This window comes from Gordionus sp. m RMFG-2023, chromosome 1 (genome assembly GCF_954871325.1).
Source record: "Gordionus sp. m RMFG-2023 chromosome 1, tfGorSpeb1-WG-v2, whole genome shotgun sequence".
Taxonomy (NCBI): Eukaryota; Metazoa; Nematomorpha; class Gordioida; order Chordodea; family Parachordodidae; genus Gordionus; species Gordionus sp. m RMFG-2023.
In genome coordinates, this window is record NC_088775.1 from 57,693,228 (window position 1) to 57,715,662 (window position 22,435).

At 26.6% G+C, this 22,435-nt stretch overlaps 1 protein-coding gene across 2 annotated transcripts in view; it reads left to right on the forward strand.

Moving 5' to 3' along the window:
• The window catches only part of LOC135923033 (ras-related GTP-binding protein C-like), a 100,915-nt gene extending 79,069 nt beyond the window's left edge, over positions 1–21,846 (forward strand). The window contains exons 9-10 of one of the 2 annotated variants that reach the window (XM_065457625.1): positions 6,191–6,339; positions 21,508–21,846. In XM_065457625.1, coding sequence (XP_065313697.1) covers positions 6,191–6,339; positions 21,508–21,608 — 250 coding nt within the window. In that variant the 3' untranslated portion in view covers positions 21,609–21,846. Of the gene's footprint in view, positions 1–6,190; positions 6,340–15,008; positions 15,150–21,507 lie in introns of those variants that run through there. The other variant, XM_065457626.1, reaches the window with a different exon arrangement.
• Positions 21,847–22,435: the final 589 nt, after the last annotated feature.

Below are 22,435 nucleotides of genomic sequence, written 5' to 3' on the forward strand. Positions count from 1 at the left end.
CTCTCGACACTAGCACTTGAGGATAAGGGCATATTTAATCTTATATACATATTTTTAATATAAGATAGATTATCAATAATTTTATTTGCAAGTACATCGTATGTCTGGCATCCTATTATCATTTTGAGGGCTGCCACAGATCTTCTTTCTAAAGTTCTAGGATCTAGTTAATGGCCTGTGATTCCCAAATAAGCTCAAAAATATTTAATCAGATTAATTTATAAATATAAATAAGTTTTTACTTCTGTTATGTGTTCAACTATCTCCCGTGGTATATATATATGATATCTCTTTTAACTCTACTATTAGAGCATCTTTCATCATTTTAAAGTTACCTGCTATTTTATTCATTAGTGTCTGGCGGCATAAAATTGTTGTACCAAGGGGATAGAGTTTAATCATCATAGTAAATTATGGATTATCAACTAAGGACATTGACCGAACTGTATAAATTATAAAATCAACAATAACTTTATCAGCCAATTTCTGAGAAATATTGTCATTTGCATTAATTAATTTGGTTTGAATTGAATTAATCTTTTTCGCCTATACCAAAATTATTTAGATGTTTCTACATTTCCGTAATACTCATGAACAGTCTTATAAAATAAATATTATTAGAACGTAAAAATGACAATTTACCTTTAGGTGTTTCTTGAGGTTATAGCTACTGGATTAATTTGGGGAAATATTTTTTTTTACATTTTAAACAAATAAATTTGAAACCAGTTTTGGTTATATATTTATCTAAAAAAAATTTCAAATCTAGGGAATGGGAAATTTGTATTATAGCTATTAAGAACATTTTCTTCCCTTGGTATCTTCCATTTCATTAATATCATTGTCTGAATCACTTTCAATGATTTGGATATCCATAGGCGATGACATTTTAAATTATTAACACGTGATTTAAGTTTATAATACAAAGGAAAATATAAATTACAAATTGAAATTATATTTTAATTTCAAAATTAAATATTAAATAATAAAAATTATAATTAATTATGATATTATATTTAAATTTTCATGTTTACTTACCTTCATTATATTTTTTAAAAGTAGTGAAGTAGCGGCTACTTAGCTACTTTCAAAAAAAGTAGCGCGCTATAAAATTAAATAATTACAAAAAAAGTAGCCGCTATTAGCTATAGCTACCAAAAAAGTTGGCGCGCTACTTTAACAGCTCTGATTCATAGGATTTGTTAATTTGGAAAATGGAAATTACATAGATGAATAAATGAAATTTGTTAGATGAAAAATGACATGTGATTCTGATTAACATTTCGATAAACAATATGATTATTTTCTAATATTTAATTCTCGGGCGGGCTTCGGAAAGAGAATTTCTTATATACTTATATATTATTCATTTTATATTCCATATTTGTTAAAAGATATATATATATATTATAAAGACAAACTATAAAATTAAATTTGAAGAAAATAGTTTGAAGTTTGAAACAATTATTTTATTCTTTCTAAATATTGAATGATGCATTATTTTAAAATATAAACATAATTTTTACGGAAATAAATAACTAACCTTCAAATTTTTGAACCTAACCAGCCTAAACCCATTTTTACCAAACCAGAACTAACCCGAACCTGAACCTGGAAAATTTTTTAAAAAAAGGTTTCAATTCCGAAAAAAATGTACATTTTATAAGATTAAAATTTTAAAAATCTCTAATTGATTTGTCCTAATTAGGCCTACAAAAAAACGTATTCGATTCGAAAATTCGAAGCGAATAATTGCGCTATTCGTATTCGTACGAATAATAAAATCATTATTCGTTTCGATTCGTCGAATATTCGATTCGATTCGAAAATTTTTCTAAAGCTTATAAAATATTTTGCAAAAATTTTTTTACAGATGTTTAAAGATGACACTTTTAAGGACTCTCTAAACTAATTGTCATTACAATATAAAAATTTATAGAAAATAAACGAAATAAAACCCAATGATTTCATATAACGTTAACCAAACAAATTGACCAAAATATCCGACTTTTAAAATTTGAATTGCTTATAAAAAAATATTTAAACTATTTCTTCAATCTAATATTCAAATTTTATTAAAATTTTCTAAAAATGTACAATAATCTCATTTTATAAAAATAGAAAATAATACACAAAAATATAAAATTATAGTAAATCCGAATTTGATAATATCCAATTTTTTAAGCATAAAGTCATTCTAATAGTATCCTCCTTCAAAGACATTCTATTTTTTATTATCATATTTGTTCCAATTGAGAACAACCGTTCACATGAAGCCGAAGATCCCTGAATTGACAAAATATCAGTTGCCATTTTCGACAACACAGGAAAACGATCCCCATGCAATATCCACCATTCTAAGGGACTCTTATTTGAACTGATTCTTTTTCGTTAAGATATGTCTCCACCTCACATAATGATGCCATGTTATATTGTTTAAAAATTCTATCCATGTTCGCCTGTACTATTGGGTTAACTGATGTTGATTTGATATTATATTTTATTTTGTAAACATTATATACATCTTTAAATTTTTCTAATAGATTTGTCGTGTCTATGTTATATGTAGTTGGTAGTTGCTCAAAAAATTCCATTTTTAGTCTAGGATCCAGTATTGTTGATATTATATTGTGAATATTTGTTAAGTTATAATAAGTTTCTATTTTCTCAATCGCACTGATAGAGTTTATAAAATCTAGATCAAATGAATTTAAATGTTCGATTAAAGAAACATAGAAAGGGATTACAAGATTTAGGGTAGGATATGTGTCACCACATATATCTTCGTAAAATCAAAAAAGTCTTTAATTTGTTTTGTATGTTTATTAAAGTAGTCCAATCATCCTGATAAAAAATAATAATTAGTAAATAAAATTAAATTACTTCGCTCAGTTAGTTTTCTTTCTTCGATATCAGATATATCATCATATATCTGAGTCACAACTTCATCAATAGCCCTTCTCATTTTAAAAGCTCTTTCGACCATTAAATAAGAGCTATTCCATCTGATGGATGTGTCTAATTTTAATTTTAAATATTTCATAGGGGGAAGTAGGGAGGAACACACATTTTGCATAATATTTGTTTTTGTAAAATAATTGCGAATAATCTTTATGATTGTTCTTAATTTTGATACTTGCTTGTCTACTTTCTTAAGTATTTCCTGTACTACTAAATTGAGTACATGTGCAAAACATCGCACATGTAAAATTTCACAATTTGGGTGTTTTATACGAAGATTTTTTATGAAAGTAGAATTAGAGCTAGCATTATCGCAAGTAATTGCTATCTTACTTATGTACTTATGTCGATATTATAATTTTTTATAATTTGAGAAAACTCTCTCAGTAAATGGAACTATATCCAATAACAATGATTTCATCTCCCATTTTTCATCAATAAAGTGGCAGATCAACCCTAAAAATGGTACAGTAGGGCTTGACCATATATCAGTTGTAAAGTTAATTTGGCATTTAAAATTATTTTAACTTTATTGAATTCTTTATTAAAAATTTCATTCATATATAGTTTAATTGACGGTATTGAGCATATTTTTATTTCAGGATTTAAAGCTCTAATGATGGACTTGAATTCCTGAGTGGCGAGAATTTTAAAAGGTATATTTGACTTTAGCAAAAATTTTAATAAATAATGCTTAACATCATCAGCATTTGTTTTGGGTGTATCATTTAAATAGTTTCTAATAGTATTATTTTGTTTTTGATGAAATCTTTTGTTATGATTAATTAGTGCTAACGTAGTTTTTTTCTTGCACATCTCCACATTGCATATTTTACATTTAGCTGTTTCTTTTTTAGCATCATGGAGATAATTTTTTCCGCCTAGCATTAAAAGGTTCAGTTTGATCAGAGATTGATGCAGATCTTGAACTATTTGAGGATTGACTATGTCCTTCACCACATCTTCTTCCATCAAGATTTTCTAATTGATCTTTGAATATATTTTAACATTATATCATATAAAATCCAAGTTTACCATCCTTCCTGAAATTCCAGATTAATGACACATTAGAAGCTGAAAGAAAAAACAGTAAATTTAAACAGTGGCATAGGCATGGGGGGGGGGGTCTTTTTTTAAAAAATAAAATTATTTTAATTTACTATTTTTATTCCTATTATGAATTAGCAAAACCTTAGAGAAAATTAGACCTTTCTTTATAAATTCAAATCAAAAATAGCAATATGATAATATTAGTTTTAAATAATATTTATTTTTGTAAAATAAATTCTTAGTTATAACATTTATATAATTTTTTTATTAATTCTTAAAATCTATGGAAATACTATTTTAATCAAAGTACAGTGTATTATTTATATATTTTTTTAAATTTATATTTTATGTAATTGTTAAATTACATTTTTTTAAATATAAATTTCCTTTATTTAATCATGTATTTATTTTTATTATTTATTAGAGGTGAAGGTGATTATGACAAAATAAAATTTTTAAAATTATTATCTATTTAAAATATCATTTTAAATATTTGCATATAAAATATAACAAAATTTTAGAAAGTATTTCATTATAGATTTTATTTATTAAAAATACTTTAGTAGCATAAATTTCCTTTATTTAATCATGTATTTATTTTTATTATTAATATAATTTTATTAGTTAGAGGTGAAGGTGATTATGACAAAATAAAATTTTTAAAATTATAATCTATTTAAAATATATACATTTTAAATATTTGCATATAAAATATAACAAAATTTTAGAAAGTATTTCATTATAGATTTTATTTAATATATAAAAATACTTTAGTAGCATAAATTTCCCTTATTTAATTATTAATATAATTTTTAGAGGTGATCATGACAATGTAATAGAGGATGAAGATATTTTAATGCACTATCTGAATTAGATTGTCTTTAAAATTTGCCAAAAATAAGCTTACTAAATGGGAAAAGGATTTTCCTAATCAAATAATAAGAACTAGTCAAAAAATTTTAGTTATTTATCTGCCAGGAGCTCGAGAATATGGGAAAGAGGCACACTCTATAAAAATGTTTTGACTTGTTCATAACATCAAAAATGATTAAAGAGAAACAATCAAAATAAAATAATTATATTTTACGTTAAAGCTTTTCCTTTTCTTCCATTAAACTTTTTCAGCAAATATAACTTGTTATAATTTGATATTTGATAATAGGAAATAAAATAAAACGAAATGATATCCACTAGGAAAATTTAATTACTTCTTTTTATTTTACTTGCAATAATATATTTTGCGAATAATTACGAATATTTATATATAAATAATTTCGAATAATACGAATAATTTTCCTCATTATTCATATTCGATTCGAAATTTCGAATCGAATAATTGTGTTATTCGTATTCGTAAAATACGAATCATCGAATATCAAATAACAAATAATTCGTTTTAGGCCTAGTCCTAATACAGGAGAAATTTTAATTTTTTTTTAGCAAAAGAAGCGAAAATATTATTTTTAATTTTAAGGTCTCAAACTTTAAAATTTTTTTAGGCGGAGCCCGGGTTCAGACCGGTTTGGCGAAAATATTTCTTATATATTTTCGAAAATTTCTGAATAAATGTTGTCAGAGAAGGAAACACTTATATATTTTAACGATTTAGGGCGTAAAAATTGTAATCAGTTATTGTAAAGCTGATATTAAAATATGATTATAAATTTAGTAAAACTCTTTGTAATAATAAGGATGTTAATTACTATTAATTGAATTTGAAAGTCTTATCTGAAGCATATCTGACGTTATGTTAAAGGAATCGGTTATTGTTAACTCCTCGCGATTGTTATTTGATTTTTTTACTCTATCTATCTGATAATGTTTCAAAAAAATTTTAGTAAGATAGCCAAAAATTCAATATTTGCAACAATTTGAATTTAACTGATTATCAAAATATACATAATATTTTATGATAGAATTTAATAAGAAATTGGTCTTAATTTAAATTTTAACTTTCTCTGTAGTTTACTAAATTTCATGTCCGCTTGGAAGTCTACATACAAGATTTTACTGTATTTAAGTTCAAATGAGTTAACATTTTAGAGTTATGAGTTAATTCCCTCCCATATTTTATTATAGTACTTATAGCCAAAAATATTTACCGTTTTAAAATTTATTATGTTTAAATTAGGAATATCTAATTTAATAATGCTTGTGGAATTATTTTTTTCTTTTAAAGAATGCCCAAAGATAAATTATTTTGTCCTTTCGACGATCAATCTCAATCTATAATACGTTTAAATACATCCGCTGTTTTATATCTTCGCGAAGTAAACAAGTATCTAGCTCTAGTATGTATAATTCGGGAATCCAATTTCAAAAAGCACGGTTTAATTTTTTTTCTTTTTTTTTTTTACAAATAACCATATCTTTTTTTTTACATTCTATATTTTCATATTTTTGTTAAATAAAAAAATTCCGTTTTAATCAGGGATCCGAATTTTATCCTATTTCTTGGGAAATAATAACCGTCAGACCTCTAAAATTCTCTTGGAATCCTTTTATTTACAAACATATTAGAATTTTGCAGAAGAGAAAATTTCTTTAAATTAACAAATGAAAAAAGTATTAGAGTTATCAAGATTAATTTTACTAATTTTCCATGAATTTAACATTGACATTTTGCAGAAAAAACATTTAATATTATTACCAGAAATTGGAATATTACTACACATCTTTTATTTTTTTATTACGCAAAAATCAGAAAAAAAACGGATGAATTATATTATAATTCGCTTCCCATTTATAGGGAAGCTATAAAAATAATTCGAACAATCATAATCTAAAAATATTTTTTTTTTAAATTATAAAAGTCATACTTGCTGAGAATCAGTATTATAAGCTAAAAATAAAATTATATAAAATAAAAATAACTCAAAAATCACAATCATAATGACTCAACCAAAATCAAATTAAATCTAAATATAAAATTATATAAAATAAAAATAACTCACAAAGAACAATACATAATGACTTTGCCAAAAAATCAAATTTTATAAATTTAAATCCTACCAACGATGATTTTACAAATATTCACATCCAATTATGACATTTTATAATTATTTATTCTTAAAAATCATTTTTTTTAAAAAAATATGAAAATTAGTTTTTATAATTTAGTTGGCCCGAAATTTTAAGGAATGTGACACTAACTGTTACATTAAAAATTTGGTTTTTGAACAGATAAAATGTTTAGGTAGTAGAACAGTATTACAAAATTGGGAATAGTTTTCATCATTTTCTTCTATGAGAGAAAATAAATGATTTTTCATTGCTATACCATAAGTTGTACATGCCATTTATTTACAGCAGGCGCGTACGCAGGAATTTGGTCTGGGGGGGGGGGGAATAATAAAATTTTTTAAGAAATATTATTGTTTTTTAAAAATATCAAGCATAAATTTATTAGGACTAATAACTATTTCTAATACACAATTTTTGTGAATTATAAAAAAATTATATGTAAAGAATCACTTAAATGACCCAAAATAGAAATTTGAATTTTTTGAGCTTTTACACAAAAAGTTTCTTAGGAATAATTGTATTTTATATGTTATATATTTACAATGTAAAATCCAATCTTCGTTGTGATTGAGCTAATTTTTCAATTATCTCATCCTTGCTTGTAGTCAAATGCCTATGAATATTCAAAAGATCCAAACCTTTCAATCTACTTTCAGATGTTGTACTTCTTGGTATGTTTTTCAGAGACCTGCAGGCCCGGCCCCCGGGCTGCACAGTATTTTAATTTTTTTAAATATACCCGGGCCGGGCCTGAATTTTTTTCAAAAAAACAACCAAGCCGGGCCTGAAATTTTTTAAAAAAAAACCCAGGCCGGGCCGTAAAAAATCTTTAAAAAAAATCCGTGCCATGCCCTGCAAATGGTACTTCTGGAGGCCTCTGTTATTCTTCTTAAAAAAAAGAATGTTCTCTCATTAGTTTACTAACGGGAAGAGTTTATAAACCCTCAAAATACATTGGGAATTTAATCAAAATGTGTTTGAAATAATGCAGAGCATCCATAGCATTTTTTGGGACTATATCAACCATTGTTAATCTTATAAACATAGTTATTCAGCTAGTAAGGCATCATAAGATACTTTAACATCTTCATAATAAAAATCTAACAAATATTTTTTTTTCTATCACCATCTGAAAAAGGTTGGGAAGGCTTTTGTGGAAGTAATATTTGCAGATTAGTAAGTGCTGCATGATGAATATTCATTTATTTGGGTTATAAATGTATCTGTATTTAAGATATACTCTTCTACTGATCCTATATTAATGTTTTATCGATGAGCTTGCCTTGCTACAAGTCGAGGGAGACAAATATTAAACACGTATACCTCTGCTTTTGACTCAACAATAAAATATGAAATTCTTCATCAACATTAGCCCTAATTTCCTTGAGTTCTGATAAAATGCTCTCCGCTATTCTTATCTTCTTAATCAAGTCAATGTCATGTTTTTGAAAAGTAATACTTAAAATAGTTGTATAATTAAGTAATACATTCTAATGAGAAATAAAATTTGGAATAAGCATTGAATCCAATAATTTTCTTGCTTCTGGGGAAATATTTCTTTCAGGCCATTGTGATATTTCAGTAATAGCAAATAATTGGCTCTTCTAACTCCTTAAAAGCTGTTACTGCTTGATGGCAGAACTCTATCTCGTTGGACAAGGTTGCAATTTCTTTTTCCCTGTTGGACAAGAAGTTTCAGAAATAATTATTATTTGACTATAAATTTGAAAATAGTAGATAAATATTAGGCCGTTAAAAATTTGAAAATAATAAGTAAATATCACGCCTGAAAACTTGAAATCGAAATTAATTGATAAAATAACTTATGAATGTGATAATAAATGTAATTAAATATATATTTAATATGAGATACGAATAAATATTAACAAATATAAATTAATATAAACAATAATATTTTTGAAAAATATATCCGGCATCTGCATTTCCTCGCTGCGTACGCCAATGATTTACAGAGTTGGTCAAAAAATGTATCTTAAATACAAGATACTTAAATATTAAAAAATGTTACTAAATATTAATATTAAAAATTAGAAAGAAAATTCATTGTAATTAAATAAGCGAAAGATTTATTTAATTAAAAGTTATTTATATATTGTTTTAAATTCGATGAACTTAAATTTTTATTTATATAAATTTTTATATTTTGGTTTTTCATAATTTCTTTTTTCACTTCAACAATATTATTTCATTTTTTAAGTAATTTTTTAAAATATTAATAAAGGGATTCGTTGTTTTTATGATTGGTTTATTTTTTAATCTATTTTTGATAATTTTATTGAAAACAATATTTAATTCTTATATATTGTAAACTTAATGATTTTCACAATATGAATAAATATATACCAATTTTCTGGTTGTCGAGAACTTCAATCAAATTTCTTAGACACTTCTCTTAATATTCAATGTGAACAATGCCCATTCCAACAACTTGAGCCCCAAATCTGATTGTTTTTTATGAAAGTTACTGGTTTCCACATATTTTGGCTATTAAATACTCCGCTTTTACTTCTGAAATTTATGATTTCACTTAAAATTTTTTGATGATCATCTCTTTATGAAACGACTAATTTTTGTATTATGTCATATGCTTCATCAAACTAAAGTAAAATGCTCCCCTTATATTGGGAATCCATTAAATAATCAGCAGTACAGCGAGAGCACATGTATTTGAATTGTTTTCTTTTTCAAACTTATTTTTAATATTTTTTCTTTAGGTTGGTAAATTATAAAATCATGGACATGATTGTATTATGTGTTTTCTAAATTAAGCATCTCGTTTTTTACGTAAGCCAAGGTCAATAAGATAGCTAAATGTTTATGAATAGTTTAAAATATTAAATTTTTTGTCCAAAATATCATTTAATATATTAATGATAATTTCTCACGGACAAATATCCAACTTCTTCAACAGCTGCTTTTAGTGCTCTCTTGCATATTTATATTTGCTCATTACATTTTATTTATGATACCCATCTTGTTTGGATAATTGTACATAATGTAATATAAATTGGCAATTAGTAATTTTCTCAAACCATGCTTAAGTAAAATTTTTATATTTATTTTTATATTTAGATTCAATCAAATTAATAATGAGAAAAATTTTTTTTATTTTATATTTCAAATTGAAATTCTAATATTTTAATAAGAAAATTTTATATTTTTATATAAAATTATAATTAAATCGATATATATTTAAAATAATTTGTAAACAAATTAGATTGATAATATGCTTTAAATAGGTTAATGATGCTTTAAATAGGTTAATGATGCTTACTACCAAGTGAATGTATAGAAATATTCTAAATACCAACCTAATTTGCTAAATACCGACCATAATTTATTAAAATGTAATAAGACCCTTATTATTTAATATATTAATACGGAATCACGTGGTCGAGTCCGACCTCCTATATATTATCCCCCCAAGGATGGAGCCACCAAGTTAGAATAAGAAAAAAAACATGACCATTCACGGGATTCGAACCCGGGACCATGGGATCAGTAAGCCAAGCTCTTGCCTACTAGGCCATATAGGCTTTCCAAAAATCACGATTTTTCAAATATATATTATAAATATATTTGGTAGTGCCTATCCAAATGAAAAATGAACAAAATTCAAATTTGATAGGTAGTACCTTAAGGTAGTGAGCATCATTAACCCTTTAAATACATATTAGTTCAATAAATAAATATAGTTATTCACCAATAACATTTTAGAGTATTTGACCTGTCAATTGTCCGACTTGCCACCCTGGGAAATATATTTAAATACACCACTTTTTTAGGATAACGGCCAATTAAATTGGAACCGTTTAGTTTTGAATGGTATATTTTCCAATTCCTAGGGCATGAAAAGATCACAATTTTTTATGGTTATTGCATCCACAATTATTTCATAATCTAAATTTGATAATTAAATAATATACTTTAAAAAAAAATTACTTTTACCCTGATCTTGTACGCCTACATATCCTTCCTCTCTCACTATACTTTTAATAGCTTTTCTTGGATCTTCAAATATATCCATATCCAATGAAAATATATATTAAATAATTTTATATATTATAATCTTTCTCTTGAGGATTTTAACTATCAATTTTATTTTTTCAATTTTTAAAAAATAAGGATTTTAACTATCATTAATATTTTCAATTTTTAAAAAATAAAACTTTCTCTTTCATCTTTTTTTCCATAGGTCATTTTTTCAACTAATGCTTCTTCTAATGGAAATATAATAATTAAAAATATATTTTCCTTTTTTCTTAATGCATTTGATTACCTTCTTTTTTCGAACTATAGTTTTAAGAAGCCTACAAACTTAATTATTTGTTTAATATTATTTTATGAATAAACTATATATATTACCTATAGTTTCACAAAGTACAAATTTTTTATACTATGACTCTATCTTTACCATTAAAAGTTATATTTGTATATTAATAATACCTTTGTTCCCCTTAATATAATGTTTTAAATTATTTAGATTAGATTTGATATGTAAAATTTTTCCTGCCGAAGAAGATAATTCTACTTTGCCTAAATATATACAAATATTTTGCCAAAAATTATAATTTTACTTTTAACAATTGTATATGGGCCTACCCAAGGCCGCAAAATATTTCTTCCTTCCCTCTCAGCTCAACCATTATTCCATACTAGCATTGTTTTTCCTAAAGTTGCTGTTACTTAGAACTTGTATTTATTTTTAAAAAACGATGAAAAACAAAAAATTTCTTTTTTGTTTTCATATTTGTGTTAAAATTTAATCATTTATGGTCATACATGGAACGAAACTCATAATATAAGATCAATTATATTTAAAAATTTATTATAGTATTGCTAATTATTTATAATGTATAATTATTTATATTCGTTACTATTTGACAATAGATTATAAAGCAGCGTTAATTTATGAGAATCATAGTAAGGAGGATTTTAGAAAAGTTGTATAATAAATAATCTTAGTGGTAGGAAGTTATAATCTTAGGAAACCACGGAGTTTGAATCACATAGAGAAAGAATTTATATTAATGGAATATGTAATCATCAAAAACAAAAAGCTAAAACAATTATAAACTGGAGATCAAATGATTTATTATTCTCTCTTCATAAATAATTACTTTGAAATTTTTTTTGATTAATTATAATTTTTTATTTATTGAAATTCGAATAGAAGAGGGAATGTCAAAATCTTAAATTAGAGTTAATATTAAATCAGAAAGTTATATCGATGTGCATTGTATAAAAATAATAATTGGGAGGCATATATAAAATGTGGCATGAACTCCATGAAACTTTAAAATGTATCATATTAGGCGTTATATATGATTTGCATTTCAGGTTTTATCGCTGGGTTTCGATTAAGAAGCAACAATTTTCGAGAGGAATTTTTTTTTAAATGACATTCCCTTTTATTATTTAAAAATTCTAAAAAATCTTTAAAAAATAGAATTTATGGAAAAAATTCGGAGAAAATTTAAAATTTCTTAGTTTTCAATATTTTTATCTTGATTGAATTTTTTTTAAGCATTTCAGAATATTCGTTAAAATTTACTTAATGGCATATAACACATTGTTAAAATTTATGTTTGGGGGGGGGGGGGGGTAAAAAAACTTAAACCAAAATATCTCCTTCATATTTACAAGTGAGGAGAGACCAGAAAGAAATTGACAATTCTCTATATCATATCAGATAAAGGTTACATGCTTACTTAATAGCAGAGACCTGCAGAGGTACCATTTGCACGGCCCGGTCCGGATTAAAAAATTTTCGGCCCAGCCCTGCCCGGATTTTTTTCAAAAATTTTTTACGACCCGGCCCGGGTTTAAAAATTTTAGGCCTGGCCCGGATATTTAAAAAAAAATTTGGGGGCCCGGCCCTGCCTGGATTTTTTTTAAAAAATAAAATTATATTCGACCTGGTATATATAAAAAATTCATCTATTTGGTATTTTATCATATTTTTCGGCGAGTATTATCATTTAATAAGCAAGCATATTCGCTAATGTTGTTAAACAGCTCGTTTTGAGCCGATTAATAGCAAAATTTTCAGGCTTGCATAATATTTTTCTGGATAAGAAACTGAGTTAGCCGTTTTTAAAAATCTACTCAAAACGAGCCGTTTAACAACACCATTTTTATTTTTTTTTTATTCTAAACAGATATTTAGTATATTACAAATTGATACTATAAAAAATTTGTGTAAATAATATTTTGAGAATATACTATATTAATTGTATTTATAAAAAAAATAAAACTGATATTTTAATTAATTTAAAATATAACATATATTATATAATAATGTATTTAATCCTTTGAGTATTTATTCCATGGCAGGAAAACTATAATTATATTATGTAATAGATACTATGAGTGTTAGCTAGTGTTAACTTTCACCAAACATTATATTAATCATAACTATATATAATAATTATAACCATATCTAATTGACGAATATAATAATTCATGTTGTATAAATTTTTAAAAAAATACGGCCCGGATATATTTTAAAAATTGAAAATACGGCCCGTACGCGGGCCGGGCCTGCAAGTCTCTGCTTAATAGATAATAAGTAGCAAAAGATCCTTAAACCATTTTGCGTTTATGATATAAGGAACTTTTGTTGGTAAATTAATATTGAATAAATAGCAAAAGATCCTTAAAACATTTTGCGTAATGATTTAAGGGACTTTTGTGGGTAAATTAATATTGTTATAGGTTGCTTTCCTTTAAATGAATCATTTGCGATATAATTATTGCTTCGCGGTAATTCGCTCATGATTGACTTCGCGCAAATACATTCCCGGTAGAAAATTCGCTAGGGTTCGTGATAAATGTTTTGCAAAAATGTATTATATAAATATTTCGCGAAATAAAATTCCTTCGCGATATATAAGTATAGACCTGATATAAAAATAATAAATATAAAAAAACTACCTTAAAAAATATATCTATCAAAACCAGGGTTGTGAATTTGACCGGTCAAATATGATTCATTCAAATTGATTGATATTTGACCTGTCAAATTCAAATAAATATTTTTAAGACAATATTAATTTTATTTTATATATATTAGTAAAAAATGAATCTTGTAATATTAAAGACCATGGTCTGGAAAGATCTTTTTTAAAAGATCATGATCCAGTCTAGACCATGATCTTCACTAGCTATAAATATATTATAATCATCATAATTTCTTTTAAAAAATTACTTTGTTATAATATATCATCTTAAAAAGAATTATTTATTCAGTTTCCTATGAACATTACTAATTTTAATAAAATACAATGAAGCACATATGATATTGATTTTTTATAGGGATCCACCGAATCATTACACCTCTAAAAACCGTTATTTTTTTATCGAACCTAAACCGCTAAAAAATTTCTGGCTGAACCGCTAAAATGCTTCTGAACCGGTTCGAGCCTAATGATTTTATGCTTATAAAATTCAATTGTTCAAACCGTTTTTTAGAGGTTAGAATCGAACCGATATTTTTATTTTTTACGAACTAGAACATATATTCGTTTCTGTTTGGATCCCTGATTTTTTTTCTCTCTAACTTAGAGATCACAAAATCAAATTTAATTAATTTTGTATTTTACATATTTAATTTATATTTAGTATTTACATTTATTACTTTTTATTAGTGCTGTTAACGTTACTACAAAAAAGAAACGCGTTACCGTTACTCGTACCTTTTTAAAAAGGAACGCGCGTTACTGACTATTTAAAAAAAGTAACGGGCTACTCGTTACTTAAAAAATTAAATATTATATACAAAAAAAATGCAATATATAATATAAATAAAACTATACAAAAAGAATATATAATAAGATAAGATTATTTTATAAAAAAAATTTTCATATATATAATTATAATATAAATAATACAAAAATAATATATTATATATAAGATAACTCTTTTTGTAACAATTTTTTTTTTATTTTTAGCAACAATTGATTTTCAAAATTTTGATCAGACAAACAAGAGCGCTTAGTGCTCAGCACACCTTCCGCCGTACTAAACACACGTTCAATTTACGCATAGGGTGGGAGAGTTGTATTATATTTAATGAATGATACAATAGGGGTTGTCTTGAGTGGTTTGGTCGAAATACGAAGAGAATAATTTGATCATTTATTTTCTTTAAACTTTAAATATTCTTTTTTTGTGTATACATCATCTGGTCATGTAATATGTTAAATTGACGCCTAAAAATAAAAAACATTTAAATGTACATGTAAAGTCAAAATATAATATGACATTAACGATAAACTTTAAATTGAAATATTATTTTATAATAATTACAATCATGTTAAAATAAATAAAAAGTTTAATTCGGGGAATTTATTAAAAATATTTAAAGAACTCTCATTATTTTGAAAAAGCTTAATAGATCATCTTCACAAGGATCATCATTCATTTCCTCATCAAATTTTTTTTATCTTTATCAGATAATGTTCTGGTATGTGAGTTGGATAAAAATTACGTCTGCTCTTTCTTTATCAAGATCTTTTCTCAAACTGGAAATAAGTTCTAGCATTCTTCCTTTGTTGACCTTTAATTTTATCCAGGGCCAATCCAATTTAAATAGCGGGTAAATTATTGCGGATAGTATATATGCACCTTTATAGATGTGTTTGAATCTATTGAAAACAAAAGATAATCAAAATATAGCTTGTGATATTTGAACTGTATATCTTTTATCAATGCCTTCCAGGATTGAATAAATAAACGTCTTATGAAATTATTTATAGCTATTTTTTAAAGTTTAAATATTATAATAGTTATCGTGGGAGTGAGTTATCCCAAATTGAAAGAGCCGTAGCAACCGGTTCCTTAACCTATTAAATCATATATATATACATATCATTTTTCTTAATTAACACTAACCATACAATATTCATCCATGAAAGACTTGTCGTTATCTATAATTATCACAAAATTCGTTAAATTTTGGCAATTAAGACTATTAATTTCACGAGTTATAAAAAGAGTTCCATCTTGTAGATTTTTTTTTCTCTTTAGCTTTCACCTTTTTCTGGTGGTAAGCTCCTTCAACATCTCTCTCCACTTTATGTTATTAATACAATCTCTTTTATCTAATTTATACTTCTTTATATTGGATCTAACTTTATGGCCCCATTGAAGTTTTGGCCTTCCTTTTTTACGTTTGCCCATCACTTCCAAACTCTTAACTTTATTTCCTATGTAGTTCATAGGCCTTCTCATTGTGTGCCCATACCACCTAAGTCTGTTTACCATTAACTTATTCTTAATGGGCACTACCTTTAAACTACTTAGTATTCTTGTACTGCGCACTTTATCCTTTCTTGTTACCCCAGCAATCATCCTCAGCATTCTCATCTCCATGGTTTGTAGACTTCTCTCGTCTGATTCTTTGGTTGGCCATGTTTCCGAACTATATAGAATAGTTGGTTGTATTATGGAACTGTAAATTTTTCCCTTTAATTAATGTGGGATTTTTTTATCAAATAGCACTCCAGATAAAGATCTCCACTTTAGCCACCCTTGATTAATCTTACTCTTTATCTCTTTTTCTATTGTGCCGTTTGTTTGTATAGTGGAGCCCAAATATTTGCAGCTTTCAATTGCCGATATCTGCCATTCATTTATATCAATACTCTCTGTTTCATCTCCTCCTATCACCATATACTCCGTCTTTTCTCTATTTACTTTTAATCCGTGCGTTTCTAGGATATTTATCCAACTCACTAGTCTTTCTTTCATTTCATCCTTAGATTCGGCAAGTATCACAATATCATCTGCAAATATCATATTCCACGGGACTGTTTGAGGTATAGACTATGCTAATACATCTATTACTGTAATGAAGAGAAGTTGAGAGCCGACCCTTGATGAACTCCTTCGGCTATTGTGAAGCCTGCTGAAGTACCTGTTGTGCTACGGACCATTGTTGTATGGCCCATATACATATCCTGTATTATTCTTATATATTTTTCGGGAACATTTTTGTGGCGTAGCGCCCACCAGATAAGTTTTCTTAGGATTCTATCAAAGACCTTTTCAAGATCGAGAAAGACCATGTGTAGCTTTTTGTTCTTTTCTCTGTATTTTTCACTTATTTGCCTAATTGCGTGGATAGCATCGGTTGTTGATCTTCCAGGCATAAAGCCAAACTGAGTCTCTCCTATTTCGATTATATCTCTTAATCTTTTTTCTATTATTTTTTCGTATAGTTTTAGACAGTGTGACATTAGTTTTATGCCCCTGTAATTTTGACAATTATGTGGATCCCCTTTATTTTAGAAGATAGGAACTAGATAGCTCTGCCTCCATTTTTGGGGAACCTCTCCAAGTATCTTATTGTATAGATTTGTGAGGAGATGTATTCCATCATCTCCTAGTACTTTAAGGCTTTCTATTGGAATATCGTCTGGACCCCTAGCTTTGTTGTTTTTCATATGCTTGAGGCATGCGATTATTTATTGTTGTGTTATAGGTTGTACAAGGTTTTGACAAGGGGAGTGTTCGTCTAGATGCAATATGTGGGAATTAAAGTTGAGAAGCTCCTGAAAATATTCTCTCCATCTACTCATTACTTCTTTTTCCTTTATTATCAATTTCCCATCTTTATTTTTGATTACTTTCGGAGCTCCGTTTATATCCCTAGAGTTCTTTTCTCGCTGTTTGGCTAATCTGTATATTTTATTTTGCCCTTCTTTGGTATGTAGATCTTCGTACATGTCATCGTATGCCATAGATTTGACTCTAGCCACCGCCTTTGTAGCTAATCTCTTGGATTTTTTGTATCTTGTCTTGTCATCTGCGTTTTTGGATTTGTACCATATTTTATAAAGGGCTTTTTTCTCCTGTATAGTGGTTTGTACCTCTTCATTCCACCACCATAGTTCTTTGTATGATTTGTTGCCTCCTCTTGTCAAGCCTAGTGTCGATTTGGCAGTGTCTATTAATCTGGACACATTTTTTCACTGACTTGTGAGGAATCTATTGTTTCAATGTTTGCATTGATTGCAACGGCATCTGCCATTGTTTTTAATTTGCCCCATTTGATGCATGGTTCTAGTTTTATCTTGTTTTGAGTGGATTTATTTGAGATGTGTAAATCCATGACTAGTAGATTGTGTTGTGCGGCAATATCTTCTCCTGGGATGACTTTGCAGTCTATTACATCTTTTAATCTTCTGCGAGAGATTAGTATGTAATCTATCTGTGTTTTCCTTGTACCACTTTCGTATGTTATTAAATGACTATCCTTTTTCTTATAGTAGGTGTTGGTTAAGGCAAGGTCGAAGGCTTGCGCAAATTTCAGTATATGCTCTCCTTCATCATTTCTTTCTCCATATCCAAAACCGCCATGATGCCTTTTGTAGCTATTTCTTGCTTTCCCCACATGCGCATTTAAGTCACCACCAATTATGACTGGTCATCCTTAGGGATTTCCATTACAGCTTCATCGAGGATAGCTCTAAAATCATCTTTCTCTTCTTCCTTGCAACCCGTTTGAGGAGCATATAATGAAAGGATGTGTAGTATTGATTGACCAATGCAGAGTTTTATCTTCATTAGTCTATCAGAGATCCTGTTGACTTCTACAACTGAGGCGTGAATTACATTTAATTCGTTCATACATTTAACGTAAATAATTTGCGCGATGACATTTTAAATTATTAACACCGGTGCAATGTTTAACAAGCAAAGTTGGAAGATCTTGACTGAGGATGATGCCCATACCTTTCCTATTGCTAACAAGTCCATTATAGTACAATTTATACCCATCTCCAATCATCAAAGTCTGTCTTTTCCATTTCATCTCTTGTATGCACGCTATATCAACTTTTCTCTTGTTCAACATTGATGCCAATTCTCTCGTCTTACCTTTAAGCGTCCCAATATTTAAAATTGCTAATCTTGTTTTCTTTGCTTTGACCTTTACTTTACTTTTCACAGGATGGTAGTCTACACCCTGCGCGTCGCTTGGAGGGAACGCCCTATCTTTCATATTCATATATCCATTTGTTTTCTTCATTTTTGTTTATTGGACAGGTATCCTTAGCACCCGGCTGTCCAGGCCTGTCGGTGACCGGGGTGTCATCTATAAGCTCCGAAATTCATCATACCATATGTCTTTACACATCAGTCATCGAAGAAAAACTTCAAAGTTTTTATGGTTCTTACCAGGATTGAACCTGCGTCCTTGTTCACACTCGTGTTTCCAAGCATACATCTTACCCATTAGGCCACCCCGGCGAGGTTTAATCAGATATCTTCCGTTTTCCTTAAAAATGGTTGCACAGTTTGAATAATTGCCCATATTCCACAATAGCTTATACTTAGAAAATGTAATTTTTGAAATGGTTTTAAAATGGACTTCGTTACCTGCCTTTTCAATATCAACATATGCGTGAGATTTAAAGTGTGTGCTTAACAGGAATGATTCTTAGGTAAGTATACAATACTATCATTAGTATTTTGATTTTCAAATATATCTAATAATGGCAAATAAACTATTTCATCACCCAATTCCTCTCCTTTGTTCATATACTCTATTAAATTTTAATAAATATATTATAATTTTTTACTTGAAAGCTTTTATATAATTTCTAGCATTGTTGGTAATGCATTTGGTCACTTTATTTTGTATCTTTTATGTGGTAAAAATTTCAAAGATTATTTTTGCTAGATAATCAAATGTGTGTTTTTGGTTTAGCCTTAAGCAGGCTGAAACCCTCTCAAGAGTGTCTGGGTGTAGCCAGTGTACCGTCATCTCATAAGAACTTTTTTAAAATACAAAATTATTCTATAAAATATATATTTTAAATACTGATGATAAGCTGACCAAGACAGTTGTACAGATAATTTTTATACACAATAAATCCACTAATTTCTTTGCCATGGTGCATATGCTTTGTTAATTTTTATACGAAGGTAGGCTTAGACATCACATTTTTAGATGGCTGCAATTTTTTGATAATATTAACAAATTTACAATTGAAAATGGTTGTAATTCTTTCATTACAAAATTAAAAACTAATTCACCAACTGCTGATTGAGCTATTTTTATTTTTGATGTAGATGGATTCTGCATCTCAATCAGTGAGTTGATTGGCTTCAATTTTTTTTTACTATTCAAATGTTCATTAATCTCTTTCATTTTTGAGGAATCTACAGTCTATAATTTTTTAATTAAAATATTATTAATTCCGGAATTTTTTATCAAAAAAAAACTTAGCCTTTTCAATAATTGAAGATTTTTAAAAATTTAATTGCATTTTTTAATCCCAAATAATTTTTCAATTTAATATCTTTTTCAGAATCATCATTTAAAAAGAAATCAGGAAAAATATCTATGTTCAGTTCTCAAAAACAATATTGCTTCATAGTTTTATTCCATATATATTTATTTAAACAAAAATTTTTTAAATCACTATTTTATTCTTTAAATTTATTAACAATTTGAAGTTAAACCAATAGCAATACTAAAACAAGAAATAGAAGATATTATTTACCTATATTTTGTTAAGCTTGGGGTTTTAATCTTGGTTCCCAGTCCTATGCTATAGTATAATTTAATTGCTTATATTTTAATATGATTAAGCTTTTCAAAATATTATAAAAGAATACTTCTTTTAATGGTCATTTTATAATACCCAAGATTTAATATTCTATTTAAAGTAATGTTTAAAATTATAATATATTAATTCATCTTTTTACCTTCATATTCTTTTTCAAGTTTGAACTGCTGGACATTGAGGTTGAAATATTTACGTTGGGACATAATTTACATTTACAAAGTATAGACTTTGTACCCTTAATTATGGTGTAAAATATGTTTCAAATTGGGGCCAGGGAAGGGTTAAATCATCTTCATCTGAAGAAATACTATGGGCATAATACTCTTAAAATAAATTATAAAATGAATAATAATATTATTAACATTTACTTTGAATTTTGATTGAATATATTAGATTAACATTCGACTAAAAATTTAACAATTAGAATTTAAAATAAAAATGAAGGGATGGTGGTTGGTTGATACGAATTAAAAACTCGGCTTAAATTAATTATATTAAAAAGTAAATAAAAGTAATTTTATTTGTACAATAAAACATGTTTTTCTTTTTTTGATATTTTTTTTAAAAAAAATTTAAAGTAACGAATAACGTTTTGCGTTACCGTTACTCAAAAAAAGAAACGTGTTACCGTTACCTCTAGAAGAAGGTAACGAATGGCGTTACGTTTCTTCAAAAATGGTAACTACGTTAGCAACGACGTTACATTTTTTACGTTACTTTACAGCACTACTTTTTGTTATTTAAAATAATACTGTTTAAATTATTCAAATAAATATTAAAAAGTATTTTAAATACAGGTATTTACGATACTATTCGACTCTCTATAGCTTATTAGAAATTTAATAATTATATATATACTTCATTCATGTAGGATTGATTGATTATAATTTCCAATGTCTCAAGGATGCCATCAAAGAAATATTTGAATATGGGAGGTTCTATCAAAATAAAAAATCAATCAATGCAAAGTAATAATATAATGTGAGTCTTAATAATTTAAAAGAAAAATAATTATAAGTATATAACATATATGAATTAGCCATCTATATGTATTTCTATTTGATCATTGTATACTTTTTTTAATTGCCACAAAGTTTATTTAAATTTGTTATATTATTTATTAATGATAGTTAATTTTTATCAAAATTATGTCAAATTGAGGAAATTGACTATTAATTATAGTAATTTTTAATTAATATACGATCTATTTATAAATTATTGTTAATATTGAAAAACACTTGATTATGCTTGATATAAATTATTATACTCTAAAAACAATGCATACATAATTTTTATATTTATTTATGTATAAATAATTATTAGAAATACATTATGTTTGAATTTTGACCTATATTTGGTATCCATACATTTAAATGATTAATTGAACAATTTTGAAACAAATTGATTTACAATTATGATATAAAAACTAGCAAGATATGAGTATTCAACTTATTTTTATAAAATCTTACCAACTCTTTGTGAAATATTAAGTTAAAATAATATAATAAGTATGTTTTGGTTATAAATAACTCATAATAATGTCAGATTTTTATTGTTGATTTGTGTTTTATTAAATAAAAAGCGTTAATAGCATAAATTATACAAATGTTTGACCATTATACTCAACGTCATTCGGTGGTGAGTCATGGAAGCATTTTCTGGCATAGTTAAATTAGATATTTATAAATTTAATAATAAAATTTATATTGTTAAACTAATTAATTAGATGGTTTTAAAAATATTAATTTATTTTTTATAATTTTTAAATAAAAGAAAAATCGTTTAATTATTTGGTATAT